The sequence below is a fragment of the Haliotis asinina genome, chromosome 2 (genome assembly GCF_037392515.1).
Source record: "Haliotis asinina isolate JCU_RB_2024 chromosome 2, JCU_Hal_asi_v2, whole genome shotgun sequence".
Lineage (NCBI taxonomy): Eukaryota > Metazoa > Mollusca > Gastropoda > Lepetellida > Haliotidae > Haliotis > Haliotis asinina.
Genome location: NC_090281.1, coordinates 89,343,033 through 89,367,520, shown reverse-complemented (window position 1 = coordinate 89,367,520; position 24,488 = coordinate 89,343,033). Strand labels below are relative to the sequence as shown.

General features: G+C 38.4%; 2 protein-coding genes across 3 annotated transcripts; one reads left to right on the top strand and one right to left on the bottom strand.

The window, feature by feature from the left end:
• Positions 1-7,132: 7,132 nt before the first annotated feature.
• Positions 7,133-13,043, bottom strand: LOC137274551 (endoplasmic reticulum membrane protein complex subunit 7-like). The gene is made up of 4 exons (XM_067807802.1): positions 12,806-13,043; positions 11,793-12,051; positions 11,024-11,104; positions 7,133-10,249 (listed from the first exon to the last, which is right to left on the bottom strand). The coding sequence occupies exons 1-4, from the start codon at positions 12,997-12,999 to the stop codon at positions 10,112-10,114; spliced, it is 672 nt and encodes a 223-aa protein (XP_067663903.1). The 5' UTR covers positions 13,000-13,043; the 3' UTR covers positions 7,133-10,111.
• A 139-nt stretch (positions 13,044-13,182) lies between these two features.
• LOC137272982 (major facilitator superfamily domain-containing protein 6-like) lies at positions 13,183-22,092 on the top strand. Of its 2 annotated transcripts, none has more exons than XM_067805420.1 (6): positions 13,183-13,311; positions 13,658-13,757; positions 14,841-14,999; positions 16,525-18,102; positions 20,784-20,966; positions 21,676-22,092. In XM_067805420.1, the coding sequence occupies exons 3-6, from the start codon at positions 14,843-14,845 to the stop codon at positions 21,792-21,794; spliced, it is 2,037 nt and encodes a 678-aa protein (XP_067661521.1). In that variant the 5' UTR covers positions 13,183-13,311; positions 13,658-13,757; positions 14,841-14,842; the 3' UTR covers positions 21,795-22,092. The 2 variants fall into 2 exon arrangements, with proteins under 2 accessions (XP_067661521.1, XP_067661522.1); XM_067805421.1 differs by having other exon boundaries at positions 13,275-13,315.
• The last annotated feature ends 2,396 nt before the right edge of the window (positions 22,093-24,488 follow it).

The window sequence follows — 24,488 nt, the reverse complement described above, 5'->3', positions numbered from 1 at the left end:
TGATCAAAATGATTAAAACTGATGTCGATGCAAATTCCAGTGCGGTGTTTGTTCATGTTAACAGTTAACTTGCCTTTTCATTTACGAGGTGCTACACAAGGGACTTGACACGCTCACCTTCTTTAAGACGCCAGCTATACTTGATACTGAATATTAATGCTACGAAATTGATGTGAAAAACACTTTTCAGTATTATGTTTTGCGAAATGAACACCTTCTTTAAGTGGCATTTAGAAGCTGGTACGATGACGAGGAACACTTAGTATGGACAGACAATTTCATTATAGGCATCTATTGCAATACATATGCTGTGTACCTATAATGTTCCTCTGGCAACTTCTTTGTGGGAATCTGTTGCAATAAATGTGCAGTGTATCTAGGAAAAATGTTCCTCTGGTAACTTCTTTGTGGGCATCTATTGCAAAGAAAAGGTTATCTCTCCATAAAAAGTGTCCCTCTATAATCTTGAGGTGTAGAGTCGCCATGTCAGTGAATCGTGCCACCCATAGTGAAAGGCATGCATGTAAACTGCAGTGGACATGTGGTACGCCATGTACACTGCCATCAATTTTTGACGAGACAGGCACCATTGACCTCTCTCTGCTGTAGCCCCAGGGATGGGTGAGTTTGTGGGAGGGAAAGTCGCGGAATATCAGTCATTTGAAACGGTCAAGTCAATTCAACACAGGTCATTGTTCGGTTCCTCTGTGTGCATATGTACCATAGTTTATGCCTTTTGGTTACAGAAATCCATCTTAATCTCTCAAATAGTTGAAATACATCGGCAGTTTGTAGACTTTTAAAGTTTCAAAATCATGATGATTTTATCGTAAACACAATCGTCTGTTTAATTACAACTACAACAATCACCAATACAAATCACAACACAGTCATGTGTCACACAAATATTGAATGTAAAATAAAACGATAAGCCACTTGTCATCAGTAATGGCGGTTATCTTCATGTGCAGAAAGTACAATGCGATAAACACATTACTGAGAACTAAAACTAGAATACGTGACACATATACAAGTAAATGTCATTCAAATGTCAAGTATATAATGAAAGTTCAAAAATAATGATAAATTGCCTGTTGAGTTCATCGACAGATGCGACTGCGTCTGTGCTGCAGACTAGGTAACTGTCTATGTAGATAACGAGCTACAGTTTCAAGTGAGTTTTTACAAGTGTTTCCTGATCGTATATCAAGAGGGCGTGACACACAAAACACCAGTTCAAGCATTCCGTTCACAAATGACACCCAAACTGTATATGACAAAGTCTATCGATCACTTGAAAGATCAAAGTGTTGCTGCTGACGTGCCTACTCACCTGTCACACGACAAAGGCCCTTTCAGTGTGTATGATAATACCTGTAAAGTAGATCCTCTGGCGACGCTTTGTGTTATGGAATACGTATTTGTATACATAAACCTTTTGTTTGCAGTATATACAGGTTGAAATAATAATTTAGCATCTTCATATAAATACGGGTTATTTTCAAATGTTGATACACACGGCAGGAACACGCACGACGCGCCTGTTTTGGACTGTCATTAAATTTGTTCAAACTTGGCTTTCCTGTTTCCTTTCCTCGCGCTAAACCGGCGCATCGCACTAAGCAGGGCATCGGTTTGGGGATTCGGGTTACATCAAAATGTTTCCTTGACAATTTTACTATGGTTTGCTTCAATGGGGAATGCCAAAGCAGTGCTATTCTTCAAATCGTAAGCTACAGTACAGTTTAGATCAATAGTACGACATGTGGAAAGTAATGATATCATTTGAAAATGAATATGTATGAATCAAGGTTCGAATCAATGATCGTAAGTTCGAACCTGAGATTAGACCTGATTTCCTTTATGTGTGTGTGTGTGTGTGTGTGTGTGTGTGCGTGCGTGTGTGTGTGTGTGTGTGTGTTATATGTGTGTAATGACACCACCCCATATTACCTTCCGAATGTTCTCCTCAGTCGTATTGATACTCCGTCATTTAATGGCATTACTCTCGAAAATGGTAATAATTCAGACCCATTCAGACTGTCGCATGGTAAGACGGGATAAGAGGGCACGAATCTTGTAGCTATCAAAGATTATGATATGCATTTTCAGGTATGACTGGGATTTGTCCAAACTCATTCAATAGAAATGATGAGTCAACAGAAACACCACTATGATTCTTACTAGGACTTTTATCCTAAGAGTGAGATTCCGACTGTACCATTGATATGTTTTAAGTATTAGCTATCAAATAGGGATGATACCAGGTGTTCCTGGCCATCTTTGGACACTACAGATGAAACCGTGACACTACAGCTGAAACCATGACACTACAGATGAAACCGTGACACTACAGATGAAACCGTGACACTGTGTGGAGTCACGACAGTCTTCACCATGACGTGTCAACGCATTACCCACCGGGCTCCACAAGAGGACAGGGCTCAAATCCCAAATGAGTGTATTATTCTAGTTCACATACATGGAGCAAAATACCTCGCCGTTACATCGCTTTAAACTACGACGAAACTGCTACACTGCATTGCTAGAGTAGATCACTCCTCTTCCAACCGTATGACATGGTCGAAGGGCAGTTTTTCTCTTTATAGCTGCGTCCTACTCGCTACCTCAGATCTTATGACTTAATCCCCACGTCACGGAGGTCGTCACGTACTTCTGTCATAACACTGGGCGAGCTCCCAACACGTGGTTCAGCCTGCTTCCTCTTCTACACGCTGGTCTAACAAGCTTAACTGCGTTCTTAGTACTGATGTCGTGCCGAGTCGCTTGATGTCGTCAGCCAGGAACGGCAAGTACTAAACGTCTTCAGGAGATGGGAGGGTCTACTCCACTTACGTGTCGAAATGTTTTACGATTTTACCGGTTTGTCTCAGATCATGTTCCATCACAGATAAAAGACACCTAGCTACATAGGTACAGGCGCTACAAGTGAAGCATTAAAACTCGTACTCAAGTCGCCTGTGGAGAACGATGCATTAGTAACCTTATATTACTGTGCATAACATTTATAACGATTAATCATTTACCACTATGACGCCCAAAGCGAACTGTTCATGCGTAACCACACCCTACACCCTTTGCAAACGTTTCATGATGAGTGTGTGGGTGAATGGGTGAGTGAGGTATCCTGGCCATATAGCGACTGATAGTGCTGGTGTATGGAGACCATGTCTAGTGTTCCCCACCCTGATAATGCTGGAATATTGCTAAAAGTGGCGGCAAACTATACTCACTCTCTATAATTGTATAATTCAGCTGGGTCTCATTTTCAGTTTAACATTCCCACATAGTTCATACAATGAACAGGAGGGCGAAGCTGAACTGGTTTCTTGAATACGCTTCACGCTGTATGCACTTACATATCTGCAAAACTTGATATCTATAGTTAGCGTCTTCTAACAGTCTATTCTGGAGCATAATGCCTCGCATAAAGTATGCAAAAATTCAGTTCACAATTACCTCCTTTCAGGTTTGGGGGAAGAGACCCAAGATAAAATAGCTCGTTATTATGTACCTCCTAGGTATTAAGAATTCCGCATTTCTTTCTTTTAGTTAGTTTGTTTACAATAATATATGTTTAAACCTTCAGTGCACGAACTACACTGAACGAAGTATGTATACAACACAAAAAGAAGGGCGAATGTTTGCATGTCTACTTCAATTGGATTCACTCTCCTACTCCTTCATCAACATAACAAAATGCCTCATGGTTTCCAAGTAAAAGCTAGATCGCAGTTGTGGCAGAGGTGATGGTTTCCTTTTCAAGACGAAAGACTGGTGCAGCTTGGGTGATTAGAATATTTCGGGCCATTTGAAATTTTTGTTTTGGCCCAAAAAACATTAAGTGAGGAAGCTTGAACAGATATTGTACTGCCATCGGATGGAGGACGAAATCGATGAAAAGGTTTTTCGGGTGATATCAATTTATGCGACATAAATACTCCAATATTATATTGTCCCATTCGTCATACCTACTCCCACTGGTCATACAGCAAATGAGGGATTAACCAAAACAACAAGCATATACCCTTTGCGAAAAACGGACTTGTCCGCTACGTAGAAAGTTTGAGGTTGGTTTAATCTATAACACAGAGAAGAGTAATGCTAACACAGTCTTTGGTAATAAAGACATATAAACGAACAAATGTTATTAATGTTTAACATATAAAGTAATACACCAAGAGGAAAAACAAGACCGAGGCTTGCCGTCCAGTACCAAGAGGACCCAGAGGTCAGACTGGTCAGAAGAGTATCATCCCTGGCACTGTTACCAGGAGGTGAAGTGTATGATGCCTCGGCTGACGCCATAGTCAGTACGTCAGAAGCAGATAACGCCAAGCGATTTAATAACTGCATTGTGACAACTTGGGTTGATGATGCAAGATTCCCGATCCTTCTATGGAATCACCACCGCAATGTTGGGCCTCGAATGCCAATAGTCTTCAAGGCTTCCACTACCGTCTGAACAGGACACTGCCACACCATCATCCAAACACCTATCACTTTGTTGACCTGATCAAGCAGATTGTGAAGTCCGAATCTGCTGAGATGTGCCAAATCGACTTGGGTGCTGTCATCCAGAAAAGAAAGTAAGTGTATCGCGATATGGAAAACTCGTCCGATTCTGAGGCCAAATTGATCCAGGCCAGAAGACTTCAGTTCAATTACAGGATGCTTTTGGACAGCTCTATCGACCTTGTGATTAACTGCGAAACTGTAAAAATAAAGAATAATGTTTTCATGATGTCGCTTAGGGGTACAGATTATGTATGTATACTATGCTCAAGATCAGATTGAGCATGTATACCATGCCAAAGACGGATTATTAAAGTTCAATGATTAGAAGCTGCATTTTTGGAAACAAAAATCCGCTTCGTTCCACTTTATTTTTATGAAGGTATTACAAAGGTAGTTCTTGGTGCAGTCAGCCATACCATATGTTGTTTAACCCATATGGCTAATTTCAAATCTTTACTTTCTTAATCTTCTTGAACTTACTATACCTGTGCCGTTTGAATGATGAATCGAGGATACAACTAACATCTCTATAATCACATATATGAATTAATCTTAATTCCATGTTTGTTTGTGCCTTAGAAAACAATCCATATGAGCAAAGCATAAATTGATTTCTTAGTCCGTATGGAAATAAAAGTGCTGTTCGTCATATAAGGAAAACAATTAGGCTCCGTGAATCATTTGGTCACGTTTTGACTGAATACATTGCAACGTCCATTGAACTTTACTCTTCACCTCATCCTTTCCAAATATTCACGATCTCTAACTTTTTTGTCAATAAAAATACATTAGGTATTTATAACTCCCCGTGTCGTACACAAAGGTTTTAACATGTGAGTGCAAGTTTCACCCTTGAGTGGGTGCAAGGACATTTTATGTTAGCTTCAGGTAATTAAATGAGCGAGTCACTCACGACAAACACAATGACCCTCTCACAGGTAACATTTATGCTAGTCTTGTAACGAAGCGCGCTATCACTTGTCCACACAGCCTGTTTAACTACTGAACATAATACCACGCTCGCTTGAACACCTTTATATCAATAGCATAAGAGTGTCACCTTTATGGCTTACTGAAAAACGACGACACATTCCCAGAATTCAACTGTACAGGGAAAGCGCCCCACCAAGCGTAGTTTCAATAAATGTCTAAAGCCGCCGCGTAGGGACCCACTTGACACTTGTTGCATTGTTGAAGATAAACAGGGGCAAATATACATTCATATTATATGTGGATGCCTAGCAAGATCTGCATTTCACACGCGTCCACCAAACTAAACACTGAATGCATATTTAAAAGAAGAAACGTTTTCTACATTGCGCATCAGCAGACTTTGAGTCTTGTTGGTGGACAAGCAAAATGTAAAACACAAACGCATGCATGACTGAATGCATCCAAACTTTCGTCTGGGGGTCACTGAAATTTTTTTTTCGTTGGCGGAGCCAATGGGGGGTTGAGGGCGTTTCAAAATTCCAGGATATACCAATGATGAACCGTTCATTCAGATCTACCTTATACATGCTTGATCTGCTCTTTGTGTTTCAGCTCTGCCGACCGACGAACCAGTCTGAAAACCTGAAACGCATGTAAACCTTGCAGTGCATCGGTTGGTCTGCGGCGCATGATTGCCGTAAATTCTGGAGGCGTCTTGATGCTTATTGTATTCCAGCTCATTGATGCTCAATTACCTATCACCAGATTGCCCGGTCAAGACCCTTACTCTGATACAATACCTGTCAAGGCATCGGTTATGCCAGGTAGCGGAGGGTGCGAGCTCGTTAACATCAGATAAGAAGGGCAGCGAAAACTAAGATCTGATTTCGAGAATGCGTCCCATGAACTACGAGAAAACTTGAATCGCCCAGTCTAAAAGAAACACGAGGTTATGAGCCAGGCATCTACTAACTTTCAAAACGATGCAGCTTCAGTTCCTCGCTTCGATTCGGAAACCTCGATTTGTACAAACATAAAGCCATACTAACACAAATATTATGTTGATAGTTCTCGCGTTAGGGCTAAAAATGGCACTGGGTGTATAGCAAATAATGCACAATGCCTTTTAGACAGCGCCTTTTTCTTTCGAGTACAAAACCTAGAACATTTTGGGATGCTTTCCCTCCGCGACTGTGTTCATTAAATGTAAAAAAATTATTTATATATAGGAAACAAGCTGAGACACTTTCTTCCTACAAAATGGTAATCGTTTGCGACATAGTGTAGAACTGCATGAGCCCTACGGGGTGTAGGTATTTAAAAATTCTGTACACCATATCGTCCTGCAGTAAAATTTTCATTTAATCTCCACAAGGGTCTAATCAATTGTTTTGTGAGGCAGAGCATTTGAATACAAATAGCAGGTTTTCCATCACATCTGTTTTCATAAATAAATCCCAAGGTTTGCGAGACAGGGCCTCCTTTCAGAAAGCTCTCGTAGCGGGACAATTATCTTCAGTCAGTGTTGCAGTATACGAAGTACGAATGCTATGAGAAAAGTTATAAGACATTAGGCTTACGAGAGTTTTGTGAAGCGGGCTTCAGGATACTAGGTACGGCCACTTTAAGTTCCCATCCAACATAACAAACACTGCCAAAGTAAGAGAAAAGATTTATTTACAATATTGCCGTGATTTAGAAACACTGTAAAACAGTAACCTCTCACATTCATCAATACACAAAACACACTCCAGGTAAATACATACAACACAATACCTTCAAAGGAAAGCCGCAGCAAAATGCATTACTTCCAGCCATGGAGTTCACTTGGAGTACAGTTTGGCTAATTTCATTTTAATAAAGTGTTACAGTTTTGTAATATATTTAGTTTTAGTATTCAAAATCACATTCAAAGCTTTAGGTTTCTTCTGAAATGTTCTTGTTTCCCTCCTGCCATGTCCCGAATAGGGAACTGTGGTAATTAAGGATCTCAGAAAACAATCTTCTATTCTTACCCTACATATATGTTGAGCCCATCTGTTAAAAAAATTACTTAATGGTCAAATGATAACTGGCGCTGAACAATGATTTATGTGCAACACATGAACACACTATCACCACGAGTGTAAAACAACCACAGTATGCATGACAATCATATACAGTTTGGTACAGTGAAAGAGTCAAGGGGGATAACTCTTGATAACTAACATATCACTTGCCTATTATTGTCAAATGGATCTTTCATAAATTTCAAATATAAGAAACAGAATGCATCTTTGAAGAAATTACCTCCTAATGAAGAAACAAACTTTTAATTTCCTCAGGGATCAGTTTCAATGTAATGCCACCTGGCAGTGTTCAATGATTAAATAAACTTAAAAAACAAACATATATTCTAAACTCAACAGCCACTGTCTGGTTCCTGTTTCCGAAACTAGTCCTACAGACAATGCATCAATCGATACATCGATACACAAATAATCATGGGCAACAGTTCTGGGATTTGTATACCATAATCTTCCAAACTGTCTTTGTTAATCAGTGATTCAAAACATGGTTCCTGCAAGAAAGACACCAGAAATGTGAACCATGACAGCTAATGTTTACATGACAAACACTGTAATACATCCTGCAACATGAGCAGGAGCCTTGTAGATGTCTGCCTAAAACTACTGATTTAGTTTCATGCAGCAGTCGAGTTCACACGAATCTGGCCAGAGGTTTAGTAAGTGGCAGTTTTCATTGACCTTTATCTTACCTCACACATGAATGTCGCTTTCTGATTGGCTAAGCGCTATTCTATTATTTTCAAAGTGCACCGCTGGGAATTCCAAACTCTTCTGGTGCATCATGGTAGTACTTTTTTACCTTGAATAACATTGAATCTTGCATCAACCACGGAAAATACCGATGTTTTTCGATTGAAAATCGATGGAAGGGACTTAACTCTAAATCTGTTCACCTTGAGTCGTCTGCAAAATGGCGATTCGTCTTGCATTCAACAGGAGTGCTTCAAACAGTTCAAAATTAAAATTCAGGTGTTCGGTAAGATAAATACATTGTTCACTGGTCCCACGGGATCCATGGGTTCATGTACCCTTGAGGTTTGCTTATGTTCCCCGAGCCCGCAGGGGGTACATGAGCCCATGGCCCCCTCAGGATCAGTGAAAAACTTGGGTACCTACATCCAATATTGGGGTATTTATCTCCTGAAGAATATGGTGAACAAACCTGTGAACTATTAACCATGACAGGTAAGTTGAATGATTAGAATGTACATAGGCTGGATACCACAATAATTACTTCAACATTCATTCATAAATAGAGACACATAAGAAATTTACACTCCTGTAATGAAATACATGACAATCGGTGTGATGCAAAAGACGATAAAGCAAATGATCGGAATTGAAGATGACACAACAACTTTACAACTCAGCTCTAAGAAATTGACATTATATTATACACACATACAAATGATAGATAAACACAAAGTCTTTCTTATTACCAGGATATATATGGATAAATCTTCTTTGTTAATTCATTTCAGATCCCTTCATCAGGTGAACTGATGAAAAAATGAAAAAGAAGATTTATTCATAAAGATCTTGGTTATACATACAACTTCTGAATGCTGCGAAAAGACATCTTTCTAACCACTCCTGGACACTGGACATGGCAGGTACTGGATCATGTTGCTCCTGTGAGAGACACATAGAAAACAATACTCTCTCTATTCCTTGCCATGCTGAAATATATTGCACCTGCAATGTTTTTCTTTAGTTGACTCATGACTTTACTTCTATTCATGCACACTCAAAATCTATGAAATATTCAAATCGATAAGTTCTGTCCTATAAGCAGCCTACCTGGATTTAATACATAAAACTAACATGTTGGAACATACTTAAAAGAATATTACCAAATTCTAAAAACAATATGGCACCACAAGATCCTTTAGTGAACATGTGCTTTCGGCGCTTTAAGTGATCGTTAAGAAGATATCTTACCCTGCTTAGTTGAAATAAAATGATGAAATTTGAAAATATTGAAACTATGTTAGATTGAGGTTGTACGTTGGGTTAAAGTTTCATGAAGGGATTAACTGATGTTTTGGTTATGGATTCCCAAGGAAAATATGTCAGAGACTTAAAGGTGGTTGAAGCCTATTTTGAACATGCCTTTCTATCTTACAGACACTAACTGGGAAAGGAATCAACCAATACTAGATTTCACCATTCAGCTAGACACAAATCAATTTGTCCTCAGTTCAATAGTAAGTAATAACTTTCAGTAAATAATTTCCCATACTCAATAAAGTGGATAAAAATTCTTATACAAATAATACCATCATATTCTCTGTTTATCTTCACTAATTGTGTTAAGCATCTGTCTTGCCCACTATTTACTGTACACTATAAATCTACAAATACAGATCTCAAATATGAACACTATGAATTTTGATAAGCAATCTGCAATTTACACAGCCTTATTTACACACAGTATTAAAGTGTTTGCTGCAAGAGATGCACTCTGCTTTTAGCAATAAACAAGTTCCATAAAAATCTTTTGAAATAACATATACAATTTTGTCTCTGCCTAAATGAGTGATACAGTATGCCTTACAAATGGCTTAAACTCAAGACTTTCTCTTGGAACTTTGTTTAGACTTGATGGGTTTTCTTGCATCGCCGCCGCCAAAGAAATTGGTGAACATCTCGGACATATCGGGCATGTTGGGCTTGGAGTTGAGGGCACTCATCTGAGTCTGCATCTCCTGATAGAAACAAATGTGATGACTCAGTTTCATTTTAATTATTCATGAAGACAAGGACATCAACATCTCTTTTCATGACAAACGTTCAAATATCATGTTCCAGCTCCCTGACTTGTTTGACACATGACATTTTAACCCAGCTGCGTACATCAATGCTCATGATGTTGATCACTGGACTGTTTGGTCCAGATTCAATTATTTACAGACCACTGCCATATAGTTGGCTGAGAGCAGTTTTTAACAACAGTCAATGATATGGGATGTATGTATACACTGGCATTGTAGGCAACTGCATTTGAGCTGAATGAATGTTTGAATTGAAGGCTACAATGTTGACATCTCTCACTGGTTTACAGCGATGGTAATGCCACAAATGACTGATCAGAAGGAGAACATATCATTCTAGGATAAAAATCTGATAGTTTTGCAACAGTGCTTGTAACACAAAAAATAGTTTCAGTTTCAGGACACGTATTGCCATTACCAGAGTGATTGCACTCTATAATCAGAATTAAGTAGTAATATACATGTTGATCATGACATTTTGGGTTGCAAGTCTGAGTATCACCTGACATCATGTGAAATGATTTATATCTTTAAACAGATTGATAATACTACCAGCAGACAGCATCATCAAATATTTACCATAATGCAAAGTAAGAAATGAGGAATAAAATGAAACAAAATTTCATTTTGAAATACTGCAGCTGTGATGAGGAATCCTTATGAGGGGAGCAGTTCTAGTATGAGTTTGAAACAGGATTCCATTTTTACCTTCTGTGTCTCAGGGTCAGCTGCATTCAGCATCTTAGGCAACACCATGATGAGAGCAAGGGGCAACACCATTGTCAGAACCTGCAACACCATGCGCAATGTCTCAAAATATTCACTATGGCAACAGTAAGTCAGTTTAATGTCACAGCAGCTAAGTATTGACTGAAATAAGTTCACAAGTTACATGTGTCTAGAGTATGTCATATCAAAGACAAGTAGATGCTGTAGGCACGTTGATGACAGATTCCATAAGTAAGTTTCCACTATTATCATGATAATGAATATTCAAAATTGAAATTGTCAGTATTACAAGATTTGTTTTCAGCAGTATGATGTCATTCTGAATCTTTGATTTGAAATCCCATTTAGCATCTCAAGTTACAACATATAATTATCATGGCATTATATCTTCCTTTAAAAATAGAAAAATGGAAAGTTAACTCTAAACAGTATGACAGAAAATCTTCATCAACACAAGTGATGACACAAGACCCAAAACTTATTTCACTGCCATCATTAGTGAGTGAAAGAGTGAATATGGTTTTGTGCCGCTTGTAGCAATACTGCTTTAGAATCATGGCAGGGTGTACAACCCTACTTGGGACTGATAAGACCCTGTATTTCCCTCGATATGATATGATAGCTTATAATGTTAGTTATGAGTTCTATGATCTTTCATTACATGCATCTGTGTTCACTGATCGTGTTTACAATTCTCACACCATATGAAACAGACAAGAAAATACAATGTGAAAGTGACAAAATATACCATTGGGTGGAATAGGAAGTCCTGTACTCTCCACTGTTCTCTGGCCTGGAAGTAGTTAGCTTTTCCCCTTTCTCGGAACTCCAAAGGATAGGGCATGGCCCTCACATTGTTAGGCTGTAGGTGGTTAACTTTTCGAGCCCGGATCTTTCCCTTTGATGTAATGTCTACTCGAGCTGCTTCAAAGAGGTATGTTGGGTTGGCTACTTCCACAATGAAGGAACCGGAGGGTAAACCATTGACAACAAAGGATCCATCGCTTCTGTTAAATAAGAATAGAAACTATCATTAATAGTAATTAGTACCATCATGTTCATAGGTATCGTACATTCTGGTAACTTGCACTATGAATAGACGTATCAAATGTCAAAATTAAAGCAATATTCATAGTCATAGTCTTTGCCTCAGGGGAAAAGAAAGAGAGACAGGCCTAAAGAAACCTGCCTTGATCATGTTGATGGTGATTCCCTTCAAACCAACTGAAGAGGAAAGCCCAGGAGTATTGGGTGGTTGATCTGGAAATCTTTAGCATGTTTTGTGGGGTGTCAGGCCTAAGAGGAGAGTCTTTTGACTGTGTGCATCAGCGTGTTCAAATGATTTCATTCATAAGTGTATAAAGCGGTATATGATGTTCCGTTCACTGTAACAAGAAGAATCTTTTCCACCTGTTCAAGCCAACACTGTTTTCAAGACCAACCAGCTTAGTATGATCAATTTCAAAGATTGAAAGACAAATCAATATCCAAACAACAAAAATCTAAGAACAAAATATACCAGGCAACACTGGATTTAAAACCTGCCAGTATTAAACACACCGGCACCCAGATAATGCCTGTTAATGGAACTCCATCTCTTCAGCCCACTACACCCCTTGTAATTTCGGGAAAATTGTACATTTGTAACCAAAACAAAAGACATCAGAGATAAATGTTTACGACGAAAGCTTACTAATGTGTCGGTTATAGTTCAAGAAAAATAGGAGATGTAATGAAGCCATTTGCATTGCCTCGACCAACCTCAAATATGCGACGTAATCATCCCCATCCACCAGGATCCGAGTGTTAGACATCCAGCTTTTATCGTGTGACGACAAAATTTCAACTTTTCCTTCTATTTTGAAATTGGAACTGCTGTTGGTTTCCACAACATCTGTGGAATGTACAAAACAAAGTACATAGCTGAAAACGACTAAACTGCACCAACCATCCATGTTGGAAATAACCGGAAGTGATATGCAGGGAAGGCTCGGCCGCTTAGATTAAGATTTAAAAAAATTATGCTTAATACCCCTTTTAACCTATGAAACTATAACTATATCATAACTGCACTTGACGATATAAATCAGGAGTAACCATATAGGCCAGTAATGAAGTGATGACTTTTTGTTAGTGATACAAGTGTTGAAGGGGTCAACCGGAAGCACATGATGTTCCCATTGTATTGATTGGTGTACTTAATAAACTGAACAAATATCAAGTTCATTACATAACACACATGCTGCGCTTGCAATGCACCAGTGACAGTAGGTAAACTAACAATGTCTCTGTTAATTGCATCCGTTTCTCAACATTGGTTCTTTTGATTTCAGCATTTTGTTTCGTAGGTGTCGAGTTCTTAATTGAAATCGTGTTTTCATTTACTGTGATTAGGCTCTTATTCCGATTTGCGACAGGACATATATGACAATTTGTGTTTGCTTTGGCGCTCAGGAAGCTACATAAACAAGATTATCAATATGACACAAACTATTTGCCTTTAGGTTTCTTTCAACGGTAGAATTCTCTATTATAATTGCAACATTGTGGATTGTTTTGATATTCCTTTATATCACTAATAAATCTTCATTTGTAAAATTATTATCGTTTCAGGTGTTGCAGAACCTAGCAAAAGTACGTTCATCATGTGTTGGTGCATAATGCCATAAATTATGTGAAAGTATTGCAACCTCAAGCCAACCTTCGCAAGCAGGTATGTATTTTGGGTTTCTTGGATTGGCATTCTGGATGTTGAGGAGTTAAAGAATGAGGACAATTTTTATGGATTTACAGCTTCCTTATTCTTGTCTTTGAATGGCATTTAGAAGTGACACACATAAGGAAGAGAGTGCTTTATGGATGTCTGTTTTGTTATTATTAGGAACACAACATTTCAGAGTATATCCTTACTCTTTCAGCGTACTGCTCATTCACCAAATGAAGAAGTAAAGAAATACTCAGTAATGATGAAGTTGTGATTCCTGAAAACTCTGTCCCTTTTTTATTTTCTATAAGCTGCGTTTACACATAGGTTCTTATGTCATCAGGGAAATTGTCTACTTGCTTGAGAACCACATTAGAATCTATGTTGAAACATTGCCTATACAGAACACAGAAGTTGCATGTCCATACAAATTGTCTTCATTCTTTATCTTGTGGGTCAAAGACCTCAGCATCAAGGCCACAGTCACCATTTTCTACTCAGGCCAGGTGTAGTCAATTCTGTTTGACGATTCATTCAAAGCTTGACTGACTAGTTTAGCCAAGTACATTTATTTGCTCACCAACCAAAGCACACTTTGATATTAGGGGCCATTCCTGGCTTAGCTCTTGTGCAATTAATGCACTGAATCAAACTGTTTATTAGTGGCACTGTCAAGCTAACAGCTTTTTCAATGTGGCAAATCAAGAAATCCCTTTAAATGACATCATAGTTTGTGAGTTAGTTTATGGAACCACAACAAATGAAGCTGAATTATTTTTGCTGTCTTGATAGTCTTAAAGAACTCCATCTCTCAAGTGTACAGGTTTATAAGATATTTACTGAGTTATTAAACAATGAGTCAAAATGATGTTTGAATGTTTTAAGCTTACTTTGATTATCAAAAGGTATGGGCACACCTGTTTTCACAAAGCATGCTTGACTTATCTGACTTGTGTCCTATGATACCCTTTGAAAAAGGTGTAGAAGCCCATTAATATTGCTAGATGCATTGGACTTTCTGTTATATTGTCAAACGGTCTTTGACATGTCTTTTACCCACAAAACTAAGGTCATCTTGACCCACTGTTTCAGGCATGTCGGACAAGGTGGCCATTGGCAGGACAGGACCTGATGGGGATGTGGAAGTGACTTCCAAAGCTGTGGAAGCTCACCCGACAACCACAAAGTCATGGCAGACAGTCAACAAACGTTTGTTACCCGTGAAGGGATATTATTTCTTCTTTTTAGCAGGTGAATACATTATCTGTGATTGAAAATGTAATGCCCCGGTTTGTAGTAAGCTCCCTCCATGAAAAATATGCTGATCACTAAGTAATGGATGTAACAAATATTTTGTTTCTGGATGCTATGTTTAAGTCACGATCAAAGATTTTGAGGTCCTTTCAAGTATATGGTATATGTTGTTTACAGTACATTTGACCAGTGTAAGGACAAGCATGGTTCACTGCGTGGGATCCCCCTTCCTCAAAGTGATTGTAGCTCTAACACAATGGTAACTCCCATACTTTAAGCCTGACTTAAGCCTGACAGTCATAGCAGTAAACTCACTGAGTGAAACAGGGCCATATTTTGTTTGTTTGTGGTGGTGTGGTTGTCTTGTGGTTATTATGTGTCCCCTGCTGTGATATTGCTGGAAGTAGCATAAATTCTCAGCTCACACAACCCCTTCAAGCTCAAGTATAACCTGTCTAAGATTATGGTCAATAATATGCATGTTTGTATTCCACAAAGAAAGATCCATATTTCAATATTTTTAATGTTAGAGTAGTTAGTTTTAGTTTTTGAGATAACTCGTCATGTATTTTCTGTGTACACTGCAGTGTGTAACGGAGGAACCTGGGTTTTTCACACATGAAAATGTATTCTGACCTACTTGATTTTAAAAAGTACCTTAAAAGAGCAAGGTACGAAAAAACAATAAATTTTGAAATGCTTCAGGATTGTCATGAAAATTTCACAAGCAAAAGATGTGGACTGCATATTTATAAATTTATGTTTGCATGCTCTCATACAAAAACTACAGCGAACACTGGTACACTGTCAAATCCTGTGGAAGCATCATAAAATCTCCCTTGTTGCCCTGAATAGCCACGATCTATGCCTGGGTTTAAATGACATGTTATCAACCAAGGCTCCATTGTACAAAGGGATGTTAGCGCAATGGTGATTGTAACTCCCACACTGTAATACAGACTTGCAAGTGGCGAAGCACTAAGGTACTTTATACAACAACACCCAAGTTGTCAAACCTGGTGCCTGTTACTATAATTATCTGTTTTCAAATTGTTCTGATAAGAGGATTGGGTGATCAACTCAGTTACTTGGTTTGATATGAGTGATTGGGGTAGTCTCGTGGTTAAAACATTCCTCATCATGCCAAAGACCCAGGATCGATTCCCTACATGGGTTCAGTGCATGAAGCCAAATTTTTGGTGCTCCTGCCGTGATATGGCTGATATTGCTATTATCGGCTTAAAACTAAATTCACTCACTCACTTGATTGATTAAGGCTTAACGATGTCAATCACTGAGTCTTCATTATTTACACACTTCCTAAATTTAGATAGAATGTTGCTAATATGCTCATCTTGAGCATCAAGGACAGATTCAGGAATGCAGTGTTTTAGCGTTATTGAAATGATGGCATATATATAGACAATGTTTTCCAACAAAATATGATAGGTTAATCAGGAAAATATCCTCCCCTCAGGCCTCTGAATGTAACGTTATTTATCCCTCAACTTTCTCCTTTTAGCGATCGGGGACCTGCTACCATTCATCTCCATCTACATGAAACAGCTTGGCCTGTCATCGGGGGAAACTGGCATCATCTATGGAGTAATGCCTTTCATCGCCTTCTTCATCAGACCACTGATAGGAGCAATGGCCGACCGCCTGCGGAGACACACCCTGGTGTTAATGGTTTTAACCCTACTCACAGGGATCCTGTACATGATGCTGCTGATCGTGCCAGCCAAACCTCACTATGAGGATGCGGTTCCTGTCCGGTTCAACATCCACTGCAACATCATTGACTCCTTCATCAAAGACTGCCAGGAGTACAGGGACAACAAAAACGAATGCAGGCTCACGTTGTCTGAATACGCCAATTTGACTGCAATGGAAGACAAATCTTACAATGTATCTGATGGATTATTTGGGTATCAGATTCTGAACAATGGAAGCACAAATGCAGTTTCGGATGACATCACATGCCGTGCCAAATGTGGGTTCTCAATGCCAGGAGCTTATGGATCGAAAGTTTGCTTTTCACGAGACATTTCTTCATACCAGAACAGGAAGTGTGTGCCCTTATGGGTTAGCTCAACATCAAATTCTTACCTTGAATTCAATTTGCTCAATGTATCTGATGTTATGATGCACGAGATACAAAAAGACAGAATCGCAACCTCGTCATTACATTGCCGTGACTATGATTTGAAATGGATGCAGTACAATGGTAAAACATTCTACCAGATCACTTGTGACAAAGAAAGCGTTCTCCACTGCAATGCTCTCTGTGACAGGAATATTGCGAATAAGTGTTCTGTGAAGAAAGCCAAAGATTCATTTGGAAAGACATTCTGGGTATTTTTTGTTATCTACTTAATCGGAAACATAGCCTTTGCTCCTACATTCAGCCTTATTGACGCCATTGTTTATGACACTCTTGGTAAAGAGAGACATCGGTGGGGATTTCAGCGCCTTTTTGGCACAATCGGTTTTGCACTTTTTGCAATTACTTCCACATTTATTATGGACACCGTGAAGACAAAGAAAGAAGAAGTTGACTTCTCATGGTCCTTTTACCTGTTTGGTATCCTCTGTCTAGTAGCAGCAATTGATGCCAAGTTTCTCGCAGTCACCCCTGATATATCCACAGGCAAGTTTCTTCGAAATATCGGCAAACTCTTCACATACTTCCACATTGTGGTGTACCTGTTTGTAGCCATGTTTTTCGGGATGTTGACAGGATCCATCGAAGGATTCCTGTTCTGGTACCTCAAAGACCTTGGCAGCACTCAGATCACCCTCGGGTTATGTTTGGTGTTGAACTGTGTTTTTGAAGTGTTCTGTCTCTTTATATCAGGCTTCATTATCAAGAAGATAGGCCACATTCCATGTTTGTATTTGGCGTGTTTGGCCTATGCAGCTCGCTTCCTTGCATATTCCTTCCTACAGCAGCCATGGTATGTGATGCTGGTGGAGCCAATCCACGGCATCACGTTCGGCATCATGTGGTCAGCTGTATCATCCTACGCTAGCATCATCGCTCCTCCAGGCATGCAAGCAACCGTGCAGGGTCTTGTGGGAGGGCTCCATTTTGGATTTGGTAAGTATTGTGAATGAGATTTAATTTAGAATATCTTTTTTTCAGTAAGTTTGTTCATCGGTGTGTAACTGTCCTTCCCAGTAATACTCTGATAATGGTACACAGCTTTAAGTAGACGTGGTAAATATTGTGGATGAGATCATGGGGTCTATCTAAAATGTTTTGAAATTGCATTTCTGAGTTTGTTCCTTTCACAGAACAGTTTTTTAAATAATATACTGAAGAAAATAATTTGGGGTATTGGTATTTTTATGATTGATATTTTATCAGTTTGTCAATGAATAGATAGATCATTATTCAAAGTTTCAAAATTTGCAAATATCCCCAACTGTTTTGTCCAGTATACACGTACTGTTGATGATGAAGTGGGCTTCACAAGTTTATTGAAGTGAAGCTGACTCACATAAGTGTCACCATACACATGGCACTTAAGTCATGCACTGTCGGTTAGTAGTACTACTAGTAGTGCAAGAGTGAACAAAATCGGGTTCCTTTCACTGAACCATTTCTCAAGATCTAACACGTTCAGAAATGCTTTTCTTGTTTCTACTCAAGTTAAATTGTTTTGGAAAGATTTTATCAATAAAGACCATAATTCAAATAACAAATGTTTGTTAGCATGTATAAAACCACAAAAAGTATCTTCCTGCAAGATGTGTACATTTCTCTACTGACATGGATTTTCGGCTACATATTTTCATCCCTGGGAACAATGCTGGTGTATGTATATTGGGGAAATGATGTCATGACATAGAATACCATGTCCATTTCTACACTAAACGAAGCAACAGGGGCTGGTAACACCAGAAATCTGCCATCAAGGTATGTTCTGTCTCTGTCACAGTTTTTAGTGTTATGGGTGCACAAGTGAGTGAGTGATTGAGTTTTCCAGCTATAGCGGGTGGCCATATAATTACGTACAAACATGACTGTTAATGACAGATTTACACGAGAGTTCAAAGTGTCATAACTCGTTAAATATAAACAGTCTTACCTCAATATTTTGTGATGTGTCCCCCTGTTCCTTATTAGTAGTAATTTCAGCATCTGCCTTCTCATAGGTGAATAGTTGTTGATTGTCCTAAGGAGTCAGTTTCCTCATACGGTCTGTTCTGAGAGCATTCTTGACTGATCCACGTTGATTAAACCACTTTACCACTGAATATATGCAATTTCGAGGCATTCTAAAGAATCTTTCAATGATTGAACATTCTTCACCTCTTTGAAACTTTTTTACAATTAATTTCTTAAGTGACTCTGACAAATCAGCTGATTTCCCCATTGTTGCCAGAAATAACCAGAATATGTAGCAGATGACAAGTGGATTAAAAGTGGAATCACGTGACATCATGGTTCATCTTATGACAAAATATTATGACTACACGCTGTGTCGTGTTTGACTAGCAGTATCATAAAAATCACAATATCAGTGCCATTACAATTGTACATAATAATATGGTCATGCACTGTATATGGCAGCGGTCTGTAAATTATAGGGTAGGGACCAGACAATCAACTGATCAACATCATGAACATCGATCTGCATGATTGGGAACCGGTGACATGCGCCACCCCACTCAGCAAGCCTGACCACCCGATCCCATTTATGGCCTCCTACAACAAGCATGGGTTACTGAAGATACATTCTAACCAGAACCTTCAGGGGTTCTGTGAACAAAGCCAATAATCACAGTTATGCAGGTTTTATGCAGTGACTGGAAGAAACATTGATCACACCACAGCTGCACTGAATCTAGAGTATTGTGATGGTAGTTATTACAAGCAGGGCAACAGATAAGGGACGTACAAGCATAATGTACACCTAAAAATCAATGATGTATGACATAATAATTTTAAGGGTATCATGTATGCACATAAATGCCGTTGTATATCCAACATATATAAAGATTAATAGGTGAAAAGTTGTTTAATATCATTTTAACAAACCATGTGACCACCTAGCTCACACAAAAATATGCCAGTACTTCATCAAAATTCCCACTACACCTCTACTTGCTATATAAAATGTAAGTACACCAACACCCCAAGAAGTTATCTGGAGCCCTGTTGCAAGGGATGAACTGAGTCAAATACTGAGGAAGATCCCTTAGCTTAGTATAAAATTCTTGAGGAACAAATGATTACATGTCAATCTTCTTGACACAAAACTGATGCCCTAATGATGTCCTATAGACAATGATGAATGTGCATGTAACAATTCAAGGGACATAACTCTGTCATAGCCCCCACATTATTTCCATTCCTAGTATGCCTGTTATGGTTTGTTGTGTTTGGTCAGTATCATTTTATGTCTCATACATGTTTGTTGTAGCAATTTTAAGAGGTAGGAGGTGAAATAGGTATTTATTCGAAAGGTTTATCACCAATTAATATGATTAGTTATAACCTGTTCAGAAAACTGTTCCTGTAAGAGTAGAAACATGAACCTTCTTTTCAAACACATTGAATGCATCTGTATTTTTAGGCCTTTTAGCATCTGTTTAGATTGGTTCTTTGAAAATAAAGTTATCATCCAAATCATACTTACACAGCTTTAATTAAATTATTCAAAGGCAGCAATAAGTGTGGTCCTCTTTTCCATTTTGGAACCACAAGTTATCTCTCTCTCTTTTTTTTCATTGATGCCCGAAACAGTGATCACGCAGTATCTCATGTTTTAGGTAAAGGTATTGGCAGTCTGATCACTGGGTACCTCTTTGAGCTTATTGGGGAGAGATGGACGTTCCGTGTGTTGTCCATATCAGCTGTGGTGGTGTTGATTGTATACTGTCTGCTGAACAAGTTTGTGTTAGAATATCCATCGGTGAAAGATGCAAGAGATGATACAACTGCTGAAGCGGAAGGTAACGGAGAATTTGTTTGTTTGTTTCTTGGTTTACACAGAAATATTACAGCTATCAACATTTATCACTAGACTGAAATACCTATCCCGACATGAGCTCATGACATAAAAACATCATGATGATAAGAAGCGATGGTATTGGTGAGAATGAGTAAGTAGTGTACTCTGTGTTTAGAATATTTGTCAATCTCATATCGGGGGATGCCAAGTCCAGATCTTGTGGGGAATTGGATGCAGATGCTTCAGAGCAGTACTTAGTCATTTTTGTAGAAGTCTGTAAATAATTGAGTCTGGACCAGACAATCCAGTGATCAATGGCATGAACATCCATCTGCACAGTTGATGTTTAGAAGTGCACTGTAGAAACAATCAGTGTCACACTCACTAGGGATTGGACGGTATGTTAGACTAGTGGTTCAAGCATTAGCTCATCATGCCAAAGACCAGGTTCAAATTCAGTTTCCCACAGGGATACATTGTGAAGCCCATTTCTGGTGTCCCTGTCACAAATTGCTGAAATATTTCTAAAAGTGGCATAACACCCAACTCACTCACTCAATCTGGTAAGTGACTCACACACTTTCATGTTTCATGCGATGACTTCAAAACCTTGTGATAGCTTTTGATGAGATATTGATAGTTTCAACACTTTGATTGACCTACCTTCGGCTCAAATTCTTGTTATTCTTATTTTGTCTTTGGTTCACCAGAAACAACTGAAGATGGCTTGTCAGCTGCTCAAGATCACCTGCTTAGTTCAGATCCCTCAGCCAATCAGGAGGAGTTTCAATCGGATGCAGGCAATGAGAAAAAAGTTCATGACCTCTAGACTGTTGACAGGAGCCTTCAGGGTTAGAGTCAGTGTTCACAGAGTGAACGTTTGTGAAATAAATTAAAGTTTAACAACTATCAGCTCTGCCATGACAAATATATGACACTAAGGCTGGACAATTAATTTAAAGATTTGTTTATTTTGTTTAAACACTTACATGGTTTTGCATGAAAATGTGTTCAGGAAGAAATATCATGACAGTTTGACCAAAGCATGTTTAAGTATTGTCTATTACAGTTCATGACTGAAGTTATTTTGTGAACTTCTAAAATCTAATCTTGTCCTTCCATGTGCACTGTAAAGTTGGTGTATTGAAAGTTTAAAATGATTCATTTTGACAAGTTAATTGTCATTTCAAAGGATTATTATTTTTCAGTAATACAACCAATTTTGACAATGCTGCTTTTATTTTTATCTAAACTATTTGTTTTAATGTTTATAGTTCCAGTAAAGACATATTATTGTTTTTCTAATCAAGGGAGGTAATGCAAGATGGAATTTCTAATGGACAAGTGAGTGTCAAACAGTAATGTACTTTATATGAGTAATCATTCTGAGCAGCATATCAAGGCCACCTGTCACCAAATCAATCATGAACTGGCAGTAGTTCTGAATGCAAATGATAAAGGTGAGGACATTGTTATTTTGTCCTTGACATAATATATACCCTGTCCATATCTCTCCCAAAATGATGACATGTCAGTCTCACCTTTATCTCACCTTTATCTCACCTTTGTTTCCTTTTGTTCAGGTAGGAAAGAAGGAATGTAAGTTGAACTGTTTTGGAAATCTGACATCTGATTAGCCAAGGAAGCTAGACATCCGTCATATGATTTGGATGTTCAGTCTCCCTGGGAACATTTGTCCAAATTTTACCTTACCGAGGTTTCATATCAGAGTACACAATATCGCATTCTGACTTAGAGGACTTTGAGGTGGGAAATGAAATGGCATTAAAAATGAGTGAAACAGTATTAACTCTTTTCAACAAGTCACCATATTTGAACAAAATGTCATGTGTGCTATAGGTTTATATAACTTGTGTTGTCAACTGTGTGATCAGTATCTATTACAATGACAGTGTCATCTTCCTTGTACCTGAAGCAATGCTCGGCACTGCTGCCATTTGTGTCCTGGTTGCACATAGCAATTCTTGTGCTAATAAAACTGTTTTAAGCCTGTGTCCATGTACAGGATTAGGGTTTTTAATCTAAGGCAAAGTTACCTTTGAGTTAAAGTATGGGAGATAGGATAGTATTTTTAATCTGAGGTGGTGTTGCATCAGGGTCACTGTATGGGAGTTAAGGTAGGGTTTTTGGTTTACCTTGGGCTGTGTAATCTTAAGGTTAATGTATGGGAGTTAGGATAGAGGGTTTTTTGTATCCAAGCTATGTTATATCAAGGTTAATGTATGGGAGTTAGGATAGAGGGTTTTTTGTATCCAAGCTATGTTATATCAAGGTTAATGTATGGGAGGTAGGATAGAGGGTTTTTTGTATCCAAGCTATGTTAAATCAAGGTAAATGTATGGGAGTTGGGATAGAGGGTTTTTTGTATCCAAGCTATGTTATATCAAGGTTAATGTATGGGAGGTAGGATAGAGGTTTTTTTGTATCCAAGCTATGTTATATCAAGGTTAATGTATGGGAGTTAGGATAGAGGGTTTTTTGTATCCAAGCTATGTTAAATCAAGGTAAATGTATGGGAGTTGGGATAGAGGGTTTTTTGTATCCAAGCTATGTTATATCAAGGTAAATGTATGGGAGTTAGGATAGAGGGTTTTTTGTATCCAAGCTATGTTATATCAAGGTTAATGTATGGGAGTTAGGATAGAGGTTTTTTTGTATCCAAGCTATGTTATATCAAGGTTAATGTATGGGAGTTAGGATAGAGGGTTTCTTGTATCCAAGCTATGTTATATCAAGGTTAATGTATGGGAGTTATGTTATACAATTTATATCAGGGTTCATGTACATCTCCCATGCCTAACAACACCAGCCAGCAGTTGTATGTGTGGACTTTCTTATGACTTTTGTATTTTCTTACTGTGCAATGTGAAATGGTTCATGTAACATCTCATGTTAAAAATGATTGTGTTCTGGTTGTGAGTACTACTGAAAAGCCAGTTTTCTATGTACATATATATGCATACGAAGCCTTGTTGTGTCCTATCAAATTTTTCTCACATGTTCATGCTTGACTTTCAGTTTAATGTTCAATCATTATGTGTTAAATACAAAATTATGAACGTTTCTCTTCAGAAGATCATTCATCATGGTGATATGTCACAAATTGTTTTAAAAACATTACATATCAAGACCTGTGTTGAGATTGTTTCCATGGATATGATCTCTCTTTTGGCAGAAATGGTCTTCATTTGCTTATTTCATATCTCAATCATATTTTATGACTGTCCTTTACAACACACGTGGCCAGCTGATATATGCTGCAGTTGAATCTGTCCATTGCAGGATCTGTCCATCCCCTGTCCATTGCAGGATCTGCTGATCATGGGTTGAACTTGATCCTGACATGTTAGAGATATTTTTGATCTGCCTCACTTCGATCACATATAGCTGATCACTGGTCACACCATGCCCAGCACTTATGATCAGGGATTGTGCTGTTGATTCATATTTAGTGAACAACAAGTTTTTGTTTGTTTTTTTTGTTGTATTTGTTGTTGTTTTG